Here is a 17,874-nt window from a genome sequence, read left to right on the forward strand (position 1 = left end):
ATATTTGATTGATTTCGAGCTTGCTTTGATAGCCCCTCGATAGAAGCTCTCGGAGAGCCCTTAAAGAGCTCCGAAGGGTTTAAGGGATTTTAAAGGATCTAACCCTGAGAATCGAGAGAGGTATTATATTTCACTAAGAATCGAGAGAGACGTTGTAATTTATTTGATATACTCAGGGGGAGACCCCCTGAAACCCCTCTAACCCTTCGGGGGCTCTTCGAGGGCTCTTCGAGGGCTTTTGCCGGAGGGGCTCTTCTCGCAAGCTCGATGTTAAGGAATCATTATGGTTTGAATCATATATGTGTGTGTTGTAAAAGATTTTGATTATCTATGTGGTCTGCAGGCAGATATGTGCGGTGCCAAGCCTACGCTAGTGGCCCTATGAGTATCCCTGAGGCATCTCATGACAATTGCCCACAAAAAACAGAGAAATGCCATGTCCTCATGGCAAGAAGTATGCATGCATGAATGAGTGAGTTTTCGAAATGCCGGAAAGGAATGGAGACACCAGGCCAATTAGTGGTGTGAATCCCATAAGTTCTCCTGCCGCAGTGAAAGCCTTTCGAATAGTAAAATGGATGTTGAAGCAAGACATCGGACGGTTTCAATTCGTCCAAATATGCATCGTCCGATGTGACCCTTGCCTGCAGAGGTCCAATTGCCATAGCCATAGTGATTTGGCTGTGACCGTCGTAGTAGATCCTTCTCTTGTATGCTCAACTCAGTGATTGTGTGCCACAATAGTGCAGCGGAGATGATAGGCCAAATTGCAGTGATGTTCTCCTGCTGAGTGGTGGTTTGACGTGGAATCGTAGAGAGCATATGACGTGGGGTCTTGGAGAGCTGAGCCGTGTTCTTGATGATGGTGGCCGTGTTGTCGCTTGGTTTCTCCGCAGTGTTCTCCGCATTTGCCTGTTGTAGTGACTCCTCCTCTTGTTCAACTGAGTGCTCTGGCTGAGTGGCTGACTGAGTGGCTTTTAGAGACCTCTTGTATTGCTGGCGAGTCTTCTGATTCCGATGCTTCTTCTTCTGCTGTGTTGCACGTACAAATGGACACTCCGGTGATCGAGTAGCGTGGAAATCAAATGGATTGTCACTATCCCAGTCACAAGGATCAAGACCGCATAGTGAGCACACAGTGAGATCCGGAGATGGAAAAGTAGGGTCGAATTCTCGATGAAAGCCAGCACGGGCTACGTCAGAGGCACTTGGATATACGTGTGGCCATGACGTGAATGAGGCAAGTCTTGCAGCGTATGAGTTCATTGTGATATCGACAGGCCTATTGAAAGGATCGATTTGGACGGTGTCAAAAGGTACTCGATGACTGCGAGTGTGTTGGAGGTCCGGCTTGGAGCGTCACACTATTAGGTGCTGATGTGGGCTTTGCGTAAACGTCTGATGACGCCTGGATATCCTATGAAGTAGGGCCAGGTGTTGCTACCAATTGTTAAGGAATCATTATGGTTTGAATCATATATGTGTGTGTAGTAAAAGATGTTGATTATCTATGTGGTCTGCAGGCAGATATGTGCGGTGCCAAGCCTACGCTAGTGGCCCTATGAGTATCCCTGAGGCATCTCATGACACTCGATAATTTGAATAAAAATCTTATTTTTTAGTATATCTTTACGAATACTTTATTAAATTTCGTCTTTGCTACTTTATTTGAAAGCGTATAATTAACTCTATAAATCTATAAATTTATTTTATTATTATTTATTACGTAACGTTAAAGGAATTAAATAGAATAAATTAATAAAGTTAATATTCGAGGTTTAGCTTTATGGTGCTTTCTCTTTTGAACGTACCCGTGTTTAGAACGAGAATAAAGAAATAAGGTGTGTTTTAGACTAGAAATCGTGGAATTCGAGGATCTGATTGGTCACTAGCCTCTTAGCGTAGAAGCCATTTAGGATTTCAAGTCTTGAGTATTAAGAAAGCAAGCTTTCCAATTATTTCGCAACAATATAATTTAAAACCAGAAAAAAAACTTAAAAAAATATAAAATATAATTATTATAATTATAATTTTTTTTGTAATTAAGCTTAAATTGATAAAGTTATATAGTAATATATTAAGATATAGTTATTAAAGTTTATTACGCTATTATATTAATTAATTACTATTATCTCAATTTTAAAAATTCTTAAAAATATTAAAATCGCATTTCATATTCTTTAAGATTTTTTTTTCGAGTTTTTTATTATAATGTTGTGGAATAATAATTTATAAAGATTAAGTTTTAGAGATTGCAAATCCTAGTAGATTGCAAATCCTAGTGAATACGAGTATCGAGAGTATCCTGCAGAATTATAGTAGATGAGTGGTCCAGCTCTACGAATTCTATCTTACTTTACCAGCCGGTATGAAAGCATGCTAGGCAATAGAATCGTTCGGTGTTTGGTTCTCAAAATCAGATCACTAGAAGGGTCGGCGCTAGATGATCGAGAACTAGTGTACATATCTCTCTGTCAATAAAGTGGCCTTTTGTCTGTTGAGGAAGGCAATCGCCGGATGCGTCGAACGCGCTTGGCAGCAAAGATGTACAATGTTTTCGCACTTAATGTAAGAATCATGTTCGCATCTTCCCAATTAAATGCCTTGACTTATTGATCGCCTAAGTCTCGATGGCTCGTATAGGTATATTGCGTTCGGCCTTAGTCGCCGTAGTGGGACCGGGGATTGGTGGGACATATGATCTTACCTCTATTTCAAATACTATATCAGCGGTCGGAGACAGGACCAGCTACATATCCACCTGTTCTGCACCTCCAAGTGGCCCTTCGTTCGATTTCCTCTCTTCCAGAGCCATTGCATTATTTGGTGCCCAACCTGCACGGCATGTAGGCTAAGTCGCTACGGTGTCAATTTTTTACAAGAGCTAATTCAGTTACAGGCATGTGAGCGTCAAGATCATAGGCATTGAGTGAGCTGGTAGTCTTTCCCTCTATCTTACGCGGGTTTTGAGTTCGAATGAGGCTAGCGAGGACGGATGTGATAATCAGGGCTACACAGGCTACCAAGGCGCGTGGCTGGCAAGATCACAAGGCTATCGAGGTACACGGCTGTCAAAGGCACACGGCAGGCAAGAGCACACGGCTGTTGAGGAATATGGCTATCGAGGTACACGGCTATCGGAGTACACGGCTGTCAGAGCATACTCCCCCACAATCATAACATCCAAAATACGACTCCTAGGCCCACGGCCATCGCAAGGATCTCTCCAGGCTCGCGGCCACGTCACGGTATATGAATGGGACTTCAAAGCATACTGCTATCTTCTAGACCCACAAACGGCTAGCAGGGTATACGTTCAGCAGAGCTATCGGCCGCAGAGCACTCGGCCCACTGCATTCTAAAGGATAGAATTCGAGTCACACAGCCAGCAGACAGCCTACGTCAACGTGAGACTACTATCGTACCCGCATCTTATCGGCACCAGCATCCTTCATACCTCCAGCGCTGGTGCTGGCGATTCTCACCAGGGACGTTCTCTTCGACGATATCGTTTTGGGTGTTTCGGAGTTTCTTGGCGCTGGTGTGTGAGAATACATGTGTTCGGGCCTCTATTCAGCTGCTATCACCGGCGTCGAGACAGCTCAACCACTTGTTTACATCCCATGTGGGCCCTATGTGTGTGATGCATGAGAATGGGAACACTGAGGAGGATCTTTGGCATTTCCGTTGCTCTTGCAACGGTTCGTAGCGGCGACTAGGTGTCCTGGACACATAGTCGCCGGTTGGGTCCACTCAGTGATGTAGCGGCTGCGTTATGGCGTTTGTGAAGAAAATGTTTATAGCAGCACGTCATCTCCTCTAGCGATTATGCTTATGTTGTCTGTCTCATTATGCTATGTTGCAACAACCGCTCACGCCACGAGCACCGTAACATCTTTCTCACATAATTCTGTCCGCTGCTTAGATTGAAAGGATAATATAGAACCTCGCTGTCGATTTCGGTCATCGAATGAACAGCAGCTGTGAAAAACACCTTGTGGATTGTGAAGACTATGCTCCAAGGCCAGCCTAGAGTCACAACCAGCGACATGCACCGACAAGAAAGTAGCCAGGAGTATGCCACATCCATGTCTCAGCCGGACAAGGAATCGCAGTTGTGCTTCTAGTCTCTATTGCAGAACCGCACCATGATTCCTGAGGATCTGTTGTGTGGCATTTTTATTAGCCTGCAACAACTCTGTGTATAGACACATAGAACTTGCAGTCGGTGAGGCGACCCAGGTTCTAAACGCTACACGGTCTTTGTATCCCTTGTATGATTTCTGCACCGAGCAGTGAGTTCAATTCGGAACAGCCGAATACACACACTTCCTAGTATTCCCTGCGGTAGCCTAGCCTTTGTGAGAATCCAGTGCTTCTTCGTACGGTGCGTGTAACGCTCTCGCTGGATTGAGGTATGTAATCGCTTGCACCTCTGCAATCCAGGATGTCTAGTCGACCTATATAGTGTAGCGGCCGGTTCCATGACTTCTGAGGCGCTCTGGGGATCCTTCGGGCAGCAGGAATACGAGTACGCTGACGAGTAACCTGTGGAAGAGGACTTGTGGGGTGCCTCGAAGGAAGGACCGATGAAGGGTTTAGAGTAAGGTTGGGTGGATGGCCAGCAGAATGGCCAGAGACTAAGAGGTAGGGGTTTTCTAAACGATATGTATTAGTGTTACTGTTTAGCCGCATTGTTTGAAAAAAGGAGCAATGTCTCTACCTAAACCCTTCTAGTGGACGAGAGAGGTAGCTAGACAAGCACTCGAGCATGGAGTTAAACCCTTGATGTCCAGTACTTTTCTCTTTTGGTACAGCTGCCTAGTGGTGTTGCCTCTCTCATATCCAGAGTCCCTCTCTTCTAGCGTCCAGTATTGCATGCAGAGGTGTGGATCATTGGGAGAGGAGACGGATGGGCGAATAGCGACAAGTTTCGAGTTGATAGAGCGCAGATGAAGAGGGATTTGCATATCTGCGAAGAACCGGCATCGCTGTGCCCGGGCTGCCGGGAGGGCGCTGTCGTCTCTAGGAAGGATGCTCGAGAGGTAATTGCTATAGTTCTGCCCTGGTATTTCATGTTTTGCAGCAAAGTACATGTCTGTCTCCCCTTTTTGACTGCGGATCATTGCACTGCTGAAGCACTCTGATCTAGACCGGCACCATGTCTCAATTAGCTAGGTATGGGGAGATGCAAGGGTACCAACCCACTCACTTCTAACAGGTGGAGAAAAGCTTGGAAAAATTCTTTTTCGATCATGCCCTGGCCTAAGTACCCAGCCCTCACCAGCACGGTGTCAGTCCAAGTGGGCGAAAAGACGGAGCAACAACCCTAGGCACACGGCGCCACCGAACCAATGGGGGGCTCTCAAACATTGGCTTGAAATGAATGATCACCGCATTTCCTGCCAACTGCGCAGGAGGATGACTTGGCGATCCCTTCTCGGCGCTACCACTGACAATATCCACGGGAACCTTCGAAAACAATACGTCTCTCGCATCGAGTCTGTGGCTATCGAGTCCTCAGCCGCCTTCGTCGACAAAAGAAGCAGTATTTGAGTCTCGAGACCGCTGTTTACTAAAGTCGAAAGGAACTTTCTAAGCCACCGACTCTCTACATTTCGCCTTTACTATGCAGGTCCTCAGCTGCCTCCCTGGTGCTTATACTAGTGAAGCGATCCTTAGCTGTTGAACTCGCTCTTCACAGGATCAGAAAGAAGCTTCCAACATCACTTCGACCCCTGCTGCGCGACTACGCGGTCTAGTAGATTGAGGGGCAGGGTAGAAGGAGGAAGCAACGAATCGCTCTAGAGCTTTCTGTTCGATGAATCATAGAAGCTAACTCAACTTAGCTCCACAGCCACATGACCCTTTGCTTCTGGCGAGTGAAAGAGCTCCTGCGCTGATAGAGGAAAGGGAATGAAGCCGTACTAGGCCGTCAAGAGCCATCTTCACGCATGGAACTAGGGCAGATCCCATGCTTCTGGCGAATGAGAGAGCCCCTACGCTGATAGAGGAAAGGGAATGAGGGCGTAGCAGGCTGTCAAGGGTCATCTTCACCCACGGAAGGAGGGCAGATCCCATGCTTCTGGCGAATGAGAGAGCCCCTACGCTGATAGAGGAAAGGTAATGAAGCCGTAGCAGGCTGTGAAGGGTCGTCTTCACATATGGAATGATGGCATCAACAGCAATGACGGTCATGCCTTGAGCCTACGCCACCTAGGAGACCAATCAGATAATTAGAAGGGTGAATCGACAGCCCACCATAGACACTGTTCTTCACCGGTTCGTGAGGTGTCAAAGAAAGCCTCGCTCGCATCCCTTTGACCATATTTTGGTCTATACCGAATCCGGCGATTGGAAGACCAATCAATCCTTCCTCTAGACAAAGGGAATACGTCCCACGTTGCAGATCGCAATAGTGACCTCTGCATGACCTGCAGTCAGTGCTGCGAGTGATTCTTCACCTCACTTGAGGGCCATGGGGGTTAGGACGGGGGCACGATTGGTCGATGAATGACACAAACTAATTTAGCGAGGTTCACCGGGTCCCTTTTCTTCCACTTCTTCCTCCACCACACTTAAAAACTCCACACTCCTCATCATCCTTCAGTCGAACAACATCTAGTCCTTTTAATCTTCTTGCAGGAGGTACAGCAAAGCTTCTCATCATCGTCTTGGACATTCGAACATGTCTAGCTGTTTACCAGCAGGCCTGAACTCCATGTTACGCACACAACACTATGGAGCACAGTGAGTTCTCTTCATCGATGTAAGACTACCACCTGCAACACAACCCTACTTAGTACTCGTTCAGCATCTCTTCCACATGCTCAGGGTGGCTCACTTCCTTGAAGGCAAGGAGGTAGCCTACTGTGGCACCAGACCAAGTGTCTAGATGGCGACATCCTCTCTTCCACAGTAAGTATTCGCAACGTTTCACCGTCCTCTGCGAACAGCTTCAGGACATCAGCGAGCTCACCTGCCGAGGTCTCTAGCTGAGCTTGACTACGACCAAGGCACTGACCTCCGACACATCGACGACAAGGACCTCAACTGCCACGACGATCACCCAAAGCCATGCTTCCTACTCCATGGCATTCAAGCTCAACAGCTTCAAGGTTCGTAGCACTGCCTGTCCTACTGTATAAGCTAAGTGCTAAACACAAATAGTGATCGTGCTTACCAGTGGAGTGGACGATGGTGATCTTTTCACATCAGAAGCCAACACTCCCACCACTGCTTCCAACAGCACTCTACCTTCCTCTCGCGGCAGCCCAACTTTGTCACAGCTAGCTAGCAGTCAGTGCTCTGAGCTTACAGAACTTTAACCGGCTCTGTTCTGCGACTTGATCGATGCTATCGAGGCTCCTTCCGTTATATCAGCCATGTCTTCTGCAGCGACAGTGTGGAACGTGGTCGAACCCAAGGCACCAAGTAAGTGATTCGTTGTTGACCAAGTTCACTCACTGACCTTGAACACAGACACTTTCTCAAAGCATACCTTCTAAATACACATGGACTCAAACGGCGAAAACTTTCTTCTGTTGCACTTGACTCTTGGTATTAACTACCAAGAGCTGTCCTGGAAACGGTTTGACTCGTCGCACTAAGTTCCTGGAGAGAAACCTGCACTCCCTCAGTCTAAGAACGCACAAGTTTATCGCGACCTCGTCGAAGGGTATAAAAAACCCTGCTGCCTTTCCTACTCCTTCTTCATCGAAAAGTCTGCCATAGGCACACGGCCAACCCATATTCCAACCAACCTTGGGTGGCTACAGGACATCAACTGTGCAACTTCCAAAATCGCCACGAATCCCTAAAAAGCGTTCATCGATCTCATGTCCGGCAACGCATCAACGCCATTCCTCAAGCAGCAGAGCAAGGCTTGGATGTCAACTCGCGAACAACCAATGCTGGCCGACCAAGAAAACAGTCAAAGGTCAAGTTGGCACAAGATGACGAGCCGCAACACTTGGGAGACGATAGTGCGTGCGAGAACATATGCCTAAGTCAGTCTTGGGTATATATATACATATTGCAAGATGGGGATGTTGGGTTACTTCTCCACAAGGTCAGTAAGTCTACCCCATCCTTCTGCCCGTCTCGCATCCATGACCTCAGACTTACCAAGCTGGTGAAAACTTCTAGCTCGCACCATCAAGAATTCCATCAGCGAAGCATAGACGGCCAAGAAGATTCGAAAGGCTTTGGAGTACGTTGGCCCGATTGACATGAGATATGTCAGTAGCTTTGAGACCCTTTCTTGCTCGATGAAAGATCCTATTCCTGAGTTCCGAACTTTAGGTGGATTCATCGCGTCGATCTTGGCGGAGGGGGATGAGATCTCGGCTCATGGCAGCGGCCATGATGAGAGCTGGAGCTCCAATGCCCGAGTACATGTCCATGCATGTCGCTCGGCAGATCCTGCAAGCCATTGACTACCTACACCAACGTGGAATCACCCACCATGACCTTAAGCCTGACAACGTCCCTCACATTGCTCGGCAGCAGAGAAACCCCGAGGCGGACCATACAGCAGAGTTATCACATCCCTCAAACAAGACTTACATAAATATATTACCCACGTCCAACCAGTCAACATTCCTCGCAGCAGCAAGAAACTGGAGGAGTTGTGTAGAAAGGAAGCGATTCAGGTCGGCGACACGTGGACGAAGACTGGCAGGGGTGGCATTACAACCGCCTTCAGTGCTACGGTGGGCAAGCCTTCCTCAGTATTACCATACAGAGCTAATAGTGGCTACTGTTCTTTCACAGATCGAAGCACTTGACGCACGCTCGTCCCCCATGATGGGAACAACCGGTCATTCAACTGGCAACACATGGCCTTGCATAGGTCCCAGTGATTTCGATCAAATCATGGTTCAAGCCCACTCGGGAGTTGACAGATCCTTCCGTAACACGTGGGATATCATTTCCGTGACGAGAAAAAACCAGGAGCTTGCCAATCTTCACTTGTGTCGTCCGTGTCTTCCGCTCTGGGAGGACGAGATGGAGAAGTGGGGATGTAATGGATTGGGTGAGAGAGTGGGCGACCGATGGAAGCCGAGGCCAAAGTGTGGTTGCTATTGGTACGTGCCGACAACCTTCAGACACCTTGCACTGCTGTTCTCCATGAACTTGCTCTTGTGCGCATGTGACTGACTATCTTTGAACAGGGTTGGCGTCAGGTTGTTCGTTGACCGATAACCCGGAAAATGAGGACCGAAGGCAGTGGACGGCATTCTGTTGTATATACGACTCTGGCGTATTCCATCAAACCATTGGAATCTCCTTTTTTCAATGATGGAGCCCTTGCGAAGAAGCAGGCGTGCTAACTCGAGATAGACTGCTCTGACTGATATAGCAGGTTCTGATTCCGAGCTCAACCAGTGAACTCGTTCGTCCTGAGCAGTGACGTTATAAAGGCTCGTGATATGTGCAAAGACCATCAGGTATGTTGAAGTCAGGCGGCTCCCTTGCAAAAATGCAAACACTAATTCGGTGTCTCCAGCTCCACCATTGACATTGACCTCTTGCCATCATCTCTTTAATCTTTTTCTCTTCCTCTTGCCAACAAGTACGTGGCACTAAAAATATATATACGACTTGGGCGTGTAAGTATCTTCCCATGAACCTAATCAATCATAAGGTAGCTAACCAGTGCCGCCTGTTAGAAGTACAATTTTCGTTGGTAAAGAGACCAGTTCAACAACAGTGCTGAGGTAAGCAAAACCGAAACGAACTGACTTCTCACAGCCATGCGTCCTCTTCCACCGGCACCGGACCTGCCTGACTTGGCCGAAGTCCTTCGCAAAGCTACCGTTGAAGGTATTAGGCAGGGTATCGCCTGGGCTAAGAAGGATAAGGGTAAGCATAGCTTCGTTGCTGATTTAGATTTCTTCGGTCTGATGCCCTTTGTGTTACTTAGAAGAAGAAGAGAGCCGCTTGGAGATTAAGCGTGAACGGGATCAATCACCGGAAAGTCTGTTCGTTACGCAGGACAAGAATACTAAGACGGACACTCATGTCGCCGTAACCACACTCTCCTCTGGTCCCTTTGCAGGCTTACTTTCAGCGAAGAAGCGTGTCCGTGAAGATACCGATCTAGAGGAAGAATCCATGGCTAGCTATGGCTCAGCAGGAAAACTGGGCAAGAAAGCGCACGATATGGTCTGAACCTGCGGATCCATCTCTTGAGGACAGATTAAGACCACCACTCCACGCTTCATCCTCAGACAAAGAGGTACAGGACATCGGAAGACTGATTGCCATGCGACTCCACGCTGCAGCCACGGACCCAAGACGACCTCCATTAAGGAGATTATATATATATCTCCGCGCCTCGCAAGCGCGAGATCACCGGAGAACAGGCGGCCAAGGCTAAAGCTTGGAGTGGTAAATTCCTTCCCGATCTGCTAGTTACTTCTTATGCTCATCATTGCTGTAGCTGCCGCCGACGGAGGATATCTCGTCGAGAATGGTAAACCTGATATCACTGTACGCAAGACCAGCTATCAGACTTCTCGGGATCTTTCCCCCTCGTCTAACTCTAAACCGTCGCAGCCGCCAACAGATCCATCTCTCGAGCAGAAGTATGGCTCGAAGGAGATGGCCTTGGACGTAAGCATCCGGTTCCTTAGTGACGTACTCGGACGCGAGCTAAGAAAGGGCCATTACACAGGCCGAGGAATTCTCGGAAAAGGCCCCTTCTCAGTTGTGTGCGGAAGATCAAGAACACTGGCAGAGACTCCGCCCAGGTACGTAAAACTTCTGCCTATCGATAAAAGTGTGTGTCTTGATTATATCTACCGCCGCTGACTTCAAATTTTAGCTTTACTAAAATTTCACGCGCGTGGGAGTGACTTTAAGAATACCCACTCCTTTCAGAGTCGGTCAGTTCAAAAAACGCCACGAAGATACTATACAGGGCTGCTAACGCGTCTTGATAGCCTTACTCAGATAAGGCGAAGCCTTCGGGGTCTGCAGGAAGTCTCGAATGGCACCCGTGCCAGATTTAAGATCTTCGATCATAAGATCCAACCTAAGGGCAGATGTGCCGCACAAATCTCTGGACAGAAGACTAGACAGAAGACTAGGCAGAAGAACGGGGATCGAGTCTAGAAGGCTCGCAATAGCCCTGTGACAATTGAAGACGTGGCGTCCAGGACACAAGAGAAGGAGTTCCTTCCAAAAGCCCACGGTGCACAGCAATCTTTCGATGCTCACATCGCAGTGATGGTAAGTTTACACATGAACCAGCAAGGTTGGCAATGATCGATACTCACATAGTGTCCATTAGGACATTACCTGTCAATGATTATGTCGATCTGAGACTGCGCCCGGCAATCTTCACGATAGGGGTCCTGACGAAGAATGTTTGCGGGTAGACAATGCAGGATCTCAAAATGTCTCTTTATGCGAAAAAGATGCAGCAGACGGCAAAGACTTGACACAAACTCTGAGCTATACCCGACAACGACTTCAACAAATTGAACCTCTCTTTCGCCAATCCTCGTCAGGATGGCTCTTTACGGGCTTCCTGCTCGTGCTTATATAAAAATATTACGGTAACTGGTGGTCTTCTCCCTGTCAAAAGTCGAACGTTTGCTGATACCCATCCAGCTCCGTCATGGCCGCACTGGTGGACAACAGGTCCATCAAAGACACCCACGACCGCGACTCGCGTCGCGCCACGCCCAAGCTCAAGCCTGAATTCAATGGCGAGTCGTTCTCAGGAACTTTGAGAACGACAACGGTGGTAGTCGAAGGACTACTGATCGAAGGGGCCGAGGGGTGGGTTGGGGAGAGACGGTTGGTGCCCGGGAGAGAGGTCGGCCTCCATGGCGTGCACGTAAGCAATAGACTGACGACCCTAATTTCTTGCTTACATTAAGAAAGCGTGCAGGCGTGGTTGCCCAAGTGCCAGACAGAATGGTTACTCTGAGGATGCCCGGAGAGGAGTCTGGACAGGAACCTTTTTCTCTGCATCGGCTGAGTATCTCATCGAGCCGCTGCCAGACATGGCATCGTCAAAGAAGGATGCCGGGCTGCTAGCAACGGTCGTATGATTGGCTTTTTCCGTCAACAAGCAGGCTTTGGGTTCTCGCCAACGCCAAAGACTGGAACATACGAGTATCCAGACTCACAGTACCATGGCATCCAGAGCTCTCATGAACCTCAACACGGAGACTGTGTCTCTCATCAACCTCTGTATACTCCGGAAGATCCACATCCACCTGCAGCCTCCATTGTCGCACTTACCAGCAAACAATTACCAACCCAGGCCTACTCACCAGAATCAGAATGGAGTCGAACCATCCATACTCGCAGAATCTCAATGCTGCCAACCAACCCGACTCACAACAAGCCAGCCCTGATGATCCACAGAAGGGTTTCGGCGCCAAATTCTTACAATCAGAGAGCAGGCTTTGGGCCATCATGGAACATCGACAGACGCATTTTCCATCACACTTGATCCTCTGTATATCCTGGTGCGGTCACCATCAACGACCCTTTCCTGCCGCATACCGATTTGCATACACAGTACACTGGCATTGGCACCAACTCTTTCTGGTCGCACGTCGGCTTTCAAAACCAGCAAAGTGGCGAATATGATCGATCTCGTTCGTTCACTGCGGGTGGAGCAGATCCTAACTTTGACCGTCGTGATAAGGACTCGGACAGCCAATCTTGGACTCCAGATCCACGATGGCACCGATGGACTATTGGAGTTGCTGGTGGGAGTGGTTTTGACATCGAGCGTCTAGGTTTTCCCCGGCTCTAGATTGGCGGTGAAGATCGATCTTGAGGCACCAGAAGGTGGCTGAGTGTATATAACATTTCTTAGGAGAAACAGTGTCTCAAACGAAAATGATCGCTCTTGCTGATGTGCTCAATCGATGGACGCGCGTCTGATCGCACTGGTTCTGCTGACAATACACAGGTGAAACTAACAGTCTTCAGAGCCTGTCGTCCTGAGCATCCGAGACGTTGAAAGGCTCCTTCTTCTCAACAAATCCCGCAAGTCTTCGCCAGCGACTATGACTGCACAGGGAAGAAGAGCCAGAATATGATTGCGACATGATCCAACACTCCCCTACCTCGAAGCTTTCCAGGCGTCCTGTTGACAGTCGAAAGCCATCCCTGCTCTCGATTGCCCAGAGCTCAGTGATCCTACTTTTTTCGAAGATGGAGGTAAGCGAGAGGAACGTACGAGTACTCTTCAAAATCTTGTCCTGTAAGTTTTACCATTGTTCTTCCCAGTGTTCACAGTGTTTGATAGTAACATCTTCCAGCGAGCAGGTTTTCGTTACGAAGATTTCCTATGAGACAATCGAAACTCTGAGGTTTTCCCAGCGATGGTTTGCTGGTCCGCTAGCGTTGCGACATTGTTTGGAGGTAAGCTAGTTCCAAGCTCCATCATCGCATTTCCGCATTGCCGATTCTTGGGTTTTCTTAGCTTGAGCTGTGCAATAGGAATGAGACATCATTCCGCGGTTTGGTGTGCGCACACTCGATACAGATGTGCCAAAGGATCCGTTCAAGTCAAACTGCTAACTGAAACGAACATGTAGGACGAAAAATCCTCTGCCTGGGAAGGCATTATAATATCTCGAACACATCCTGCCAGCAAGTATGAGCGGACGGAAACTCCTCTGCCTGGGAAGGCATTATAATATCTCGAACACATCCTGCCACCAAGTATGAGCTGTTAGCCACTCTTCCCGAACAGGTCTCAAGCAATGGTACTTCTAGCACCTTCACGTTACCTCTCAGATTCTTGGACCTAACCTCATAGAGAAACGGCGTCGAACTTTCGGCCTCAGCTACATCACGCCCAATTATTTCGTCTTAGGGGAATCTTTTCAAAGCCCGGTCAATATCTTCTTTCTACCTTCTTTTTAGCCTTTTGATTTGAGGGAGTCGTGCTCATAGAGTGGCACAAGGCTCTTATCCCAATACAAATATATATGCCTCAAAGGCGCAGGAGGCATGCTCAAAGCCGCAACAACTGGCATTAGAGCTGGTCAAATCCAGCGGAGATCGCTCCCACGACAGGAAACGCGTTCAACCTTCGATACTGGCGTATTGACTGATAGGCTCGTCGTGCATCCAAGGTAATGGCAATCAAAGCCAGGCCTCCGCAAAAAACCCTTTGACTAACGTCTTCTAGACGCAGCCACATGATTCCGTCTCGATCCTCGTGACCTCTCATGCACAGCAGCAGATCACCCTCGCGAGACAATGAATAGAATCATCCCTCGGCAGTTCCCGGCAGATCAATGTCACAGAATTGTGCATGCCTGATGGGCAAATCCTGGCAAAACGAAATTAAAGCAGGGCGTGGCTTGACGGCATCCTATCATCCAAACCACACTCCTATAGCCGCAGCGAGAATAGTGGAGGATCTCCATTTTTCGTCCAAGACATCGCCATGCAGAGGAGCCCCACTGCCCTCGAGCCGCAGATACAGCCCGCTTCCGGCTCAGCGATCGTCCTTCCAGCCGCGCCAGGGGATGTGTAGGATGAGGAGGATCTCATGAGGTTTTCTGACGAAGCAGCCCTGATAACTGATGCCTCGTAAGTACAGTCCCGGTGGATCGTTGCAAGAACATCTTCTCATTGATGGACGCTGATAGACGATGCTAGCTACGAATCTGCCAGACGCTCGCACTGTTGGAAAATCACTTATAGGAAATTCACCGTAAGGGTCTGCTCAACACAGCTCTGCCTTCGCGCGATCGATCAGCTATCATTGTGAGCGCCGCCAAAGCCAAGGCAGTTGACCACGGACGAACACATGATTATCTCGACAGCGTATCCATAATCAGCCTAGCATTGCAACTATACTGCGTGCTAAATATATACCCCCTATCCTGCAGCGAGGAGAACGAAGACTCGGACGACGGAAGAGAGCAAGGGCAACCTGGTCACGGCACCTATGCCCGGCCACGAGAAAATTATTCCATCGCAAGGAAGGGAAGTTGACATCATGCAAGAGCGCGAATGGAAAACAACCCGTCTGTGGAGCTAGCCAGACTCGTTGGTGTCGTCATTGGAATCTGCGGCCGCAAGAGGGCCCTGCTGCGGTCTACTAAGCCGCCACGAGTTCTTGGATGTATGGTCAGCAGTCATCGCGTCAGCCTTCCTCGCGAAGGTCATACGCGAATCAAGATGTTCGCAATCCTCATGCCAGGGTACTTGTATGCCTTGCCTCTCAAACGCTCAGCAAGTTACAAGGGCCAGGAACGCCAGACTGTCTCCACAACAGCATTGTGGCCAGCGCTCGGCATTCGAACAACAACTTGTAATTAATCCTCGTGCGTCAGTACGACTGCAACATCAACAGCCTTCACATGTGAACACTACGGCCCTTGAATCGATTATCGTCTCGCAGTCATGAATGATCAGCCAAAATGGTAAGTGTGCTAAGCAGAAAGGGCAGTCCTACAAACCTATATCGAAGTCAGCCATCTACACAAAGAGACTCAGCAGCCTCCTTCTCATCTTCGACAAAGCCATTTATCTCGAGCTGTGGAAAGTCGACAAGGTCGACTTTCGCAACACATCCCACAGAACAATGACTCTTCCTCAAAATATTCTCCGATACGGAAGAACGCTCACTCACCAACACCGTATTTGCCCTCAAAAACCCCCAATGGCGATGAACCTTCGAAAGCTACTAATGAGAAAAGACTCATTGCTCAGAGGTTCAAGCTAGACTTGGAAGCTGCTCACGCCGACGAAGCGGCTTCGCAGTCTCTTAGCCCGCTAGGTCTTGTCCCAGGCTATCCAGATTCGAAGAGACATACTTAAACAACATCAAGGTCCTGCTGGCAGACTTGAAGGCCCCGCGGGCATTGAGATCATTGATCGTGTGGTCATGTCCGATGAACAGTGAGCCGGGCTCTAGCTTGAATCCTGCACGGCCATTCTCAAATATGCCCTCATGGCAAGCCCCCAGGTCAACGTCGAGCGTGTCCCCGAGTCAACCTCAACTGCAAAAGTGAGAAATTAGCTAGAGTCGCCTTACGCAAGAGACTAGACCCTACTGTCAGATTCATGCTACCAAGGATAGCCCCAAGGAATGAATGTTTCAAGATGAGAGCTGAGCACATGGCATCAAGGAATTGCTTATGCGAAAGGAAGTAAAGAGCACGAAAACTGAGAAAGGGCTGCATGCAGCAACAAAAATTGACAAAATTAGCATGCGGGAAAATGGAAAGCGCCAACCCTTCCCTTTATATAAAAATATTCGATCTCATGAAACGCATGGAGGATCGAGCAGGGTTCAAGGCGAGGGCTGTTGCATGGTAGCCAAGGATGGGGCCAAGCGTTCGGTGTTGGAGCATCGGTCCCATATATCGGTAATTCAATGGGACCAGTCGACGAGGTACGGCCGGAAGATATCCGGGGTTGAGCTTGGAGGCATTCGATCCCATTCGCTTCCAAGATCGCTACCACATCGTCTTCGACAACCAGCGTTCAGCCTGTTGGATATTCATCGTACCGATTTATCTGCTAACGTCGCGCATAGAGCGGTCCAGATCGGCACGATTGCTGGCGGTGAAACGGACAACACTGACAACAACGACAGTGACAATGATGACACTGATAACAAAATCCTCACCCCACCCAGCCCCAATACCGATGTCGAGCATGCAGGAAGGGTTGACAATCCAATGGACCATGGTTTTCGAGCCACCACCGTCGGCCAAGAAGAGCAAACATCCAATCATCTGCCGGAGGCACCGCCTGTCCGGGACTATCGCGATGCCAATGGCATCGACCATGGTTACGCCATGAGGGAGGCGTTGCTCAACCCTCGGCCGGATCCCTGGGCCTTAATCTGAGGCAATACCCACTGGTGAGTACTTGGACACTTCTAAACAACCGTACAGAGGACGCTGATGCCTGTAGAAACCTTGCCTCTGCCACCCGCATTATCCTTTCGAACGATACAAAGCAAAGCAACAAGGATAATCTACCAAACGAAGGGGTTAGTGGCTGGGGTCTCAATGGATGTTCTTCGCTGGATACATGGTCCCCTCCATCCTCTCAGCCTTCATTTCATTTGTCATTGGTTCCAAACGGAGGAACATACTGCTTACGGAGCGACTCCAAAATCCAGCAGACTGTAGGCCCCATCACCGTCACCCACGAGACAGAGCAAACAGCCACTCCACCGTTCCGCGAGTATCGAGGCAGCAGTTGCTTAGACCTGCTCCGGATCCCAAAGATGTCAGGGTACTTCCTGCCTCCCTCAACCATCTGATCACCGGTTTCGCTGAACCGACCGTGTGTGATGCCAATTTTCGTTGCTAGCATCTCTGGGGAACGGCTGTTCTCTGAACCAAGCATGAAGATTGGTATTCGCAGACAGGGGCCGCGACGCCTTTGCATGATCATGAAAATGGTACGGACAACGGGCATAGGCCGATGGAGAGAACAGAAACCACCTCCAAACCTCCTTTTCAGACAGAGAGCAACTATGGTATCTGGACCGAAATCGCCCGTTTTAAGCTTGCCACAGGCTCTAGTCTCTAAATCCGAAGAACTCTGTCCCGGTCCTACAGCCTCAGCCTCTCTGTCGGACAGCCAACATGTCTCATGTACTATGGCGGGATCTACCTGGGCGCAGAGTTGCTCGTGGTTGAAGATGGCTCCCGCAAGCAACGAAGAGCAGTTCAAGTTCCTGATAAGCTGCATCCGTTACACGCATCGAAACCGACTTCAAAATGAAGGGATGCAAAGCTGAGACTCGATTTCGTCGATCGTGAACAAATGCTGATGAGGACTGAAGTGGACTGCGTTGTATATTCTCCGATGGTGATGAGAGACAGTTGGCCGTGTGGATGAGGCAATGGGTTTGTT

At 48.9% G+C, this 17,874-nt stretch overlaps 6 protein-coding genes across 6 annotated transcripts; 5 read left to right on the plus strand and 1 right to left on the minus strand.

Annotated features, from left to right (window-relative positions):
• Nucleotides 1–516: 516 nt before the first annotated feature.
• On the minus strand, nt 517–1,228 carry HO133_000516 (uncharacterized protein; the record flags this gene model as incomplete). The annotated part of the gene is made up of 2 exons (XM_037291455.1): nt 517–1,193; nt 1,219–1,228. The coding sequence occupies 2 exons, from the start codon at nt 1,226–1,228 to the stop codon at nt 517–519; spliced, it is 687 nt and encodes a 228-aa protein (XP_037152890.1).
• A 5,512-nt stretch (nt 1,229–6,740) lies between these two features.
• HO133_000517 (uncharacterized protein) lies at nt 6,741–7,438 on the plus strand (the record flags this gene model as incomplete). Its single annotated transcript, XM_037291456.1, has 4 exons — nt 6,741–6,750; nt 6,957–7,118; nt 7,171–7,299; nt 7,365–7,438. The coding sequence occupies 4 exons, from the start codon at nt 6,741–6,743 to the stop codon at nt 7,436–7,438; spliced, it is 375 nt and encodes a 124-aa protein (XP_037152891.1).
• A 2,320-nt stretch (nt 7,439–9,758) lies between these two features.
• Nucleotides 9,759–11,121, plus strand: HO133_000518 (uncharacterized protein; the record flags this gene model as incomplete). The annotated part of the gene is made up of 5 exons (XM_037291457.1): nt 9,759–9,867; nt 9,929–10,170; nt 10,371–10,395; nt 10,448–10,757; nt 10,950–11,121. 5 exons carry the CDS (start codon nt 9,759–9,761, stop codon nt 11,119–11,121), a joined length of 858 nt encoding a protein of 285 aa, XP_037152892.1.
• A 508-nt stretch (nt 11,122–11,629) lies between these two features.
• HO133_000519 (uncharacterized protein) lies at nt 11,630–12,784 on the plus strand (the record flags this gene model as incomplete). Its single annotated transcript, XM_037291458.1, has 2 exons — nt 11,630–11,851; nt 12,545–12,784. 2 exons carry the CDS (start codon nt 11,630–11,632, stop codon nt 12,782–12,784), a joined length of 462 nt encoding a protein of 153 aa, XP_037152893.1.
• A 2,632-nt stretch (nt 12,785–15,416) lies between these two features.
• On the plus strand, nt 15,417–15,816 carry HO133_000520 (uncharacterized protein; the record flags this gene model as incomplete). The annotated part of the gene is made up of 2 exons (XM_037291459.1): nt 15,417–15,419; nt 15,577–15,816. 2 exons carry the CDS (start codon nt 15,417–15,419, stop codon nt 15,814–15,816), a joined length of 243 nt encoding a protein of 80 aa, XP_037152894.1.
• A 559-nt stretch (nt 15,817–16,375) lies between these two features.
• HO133_000521 (uncharacterized protein) lies at nt 16,376–17,275 on the plus strand (the record flags this gene model as incomplete). Its single annotated transcript, XM_037291460.1, has 3 exons — nt 16,376–16,393; nt 16,548–16,813; nt 16,921–17,275. 3 exons carry the CDS (start codon nt 16,376–16,378, stop codon nt 17,273–17,275), a joined length of 639 nt encoding a protein of 212 aa, XP_037152895.1.
• Nucleotides 17,276–17,874: the final 599 nt, after the last annotated feature.

This window comes from Letharia lupina (genome assembly GCF_014066315.1).
Source record: "Letharia lupina isolate WasteWater1 chromosome Unknown contig_10, whole genome shotgun sequence".
NCBI lineage: Eukaryota > Fungi > Ascomycota > Lecanoromycetes > Lecanorales > Parmeliaceae > Letharia > Letharia lupina.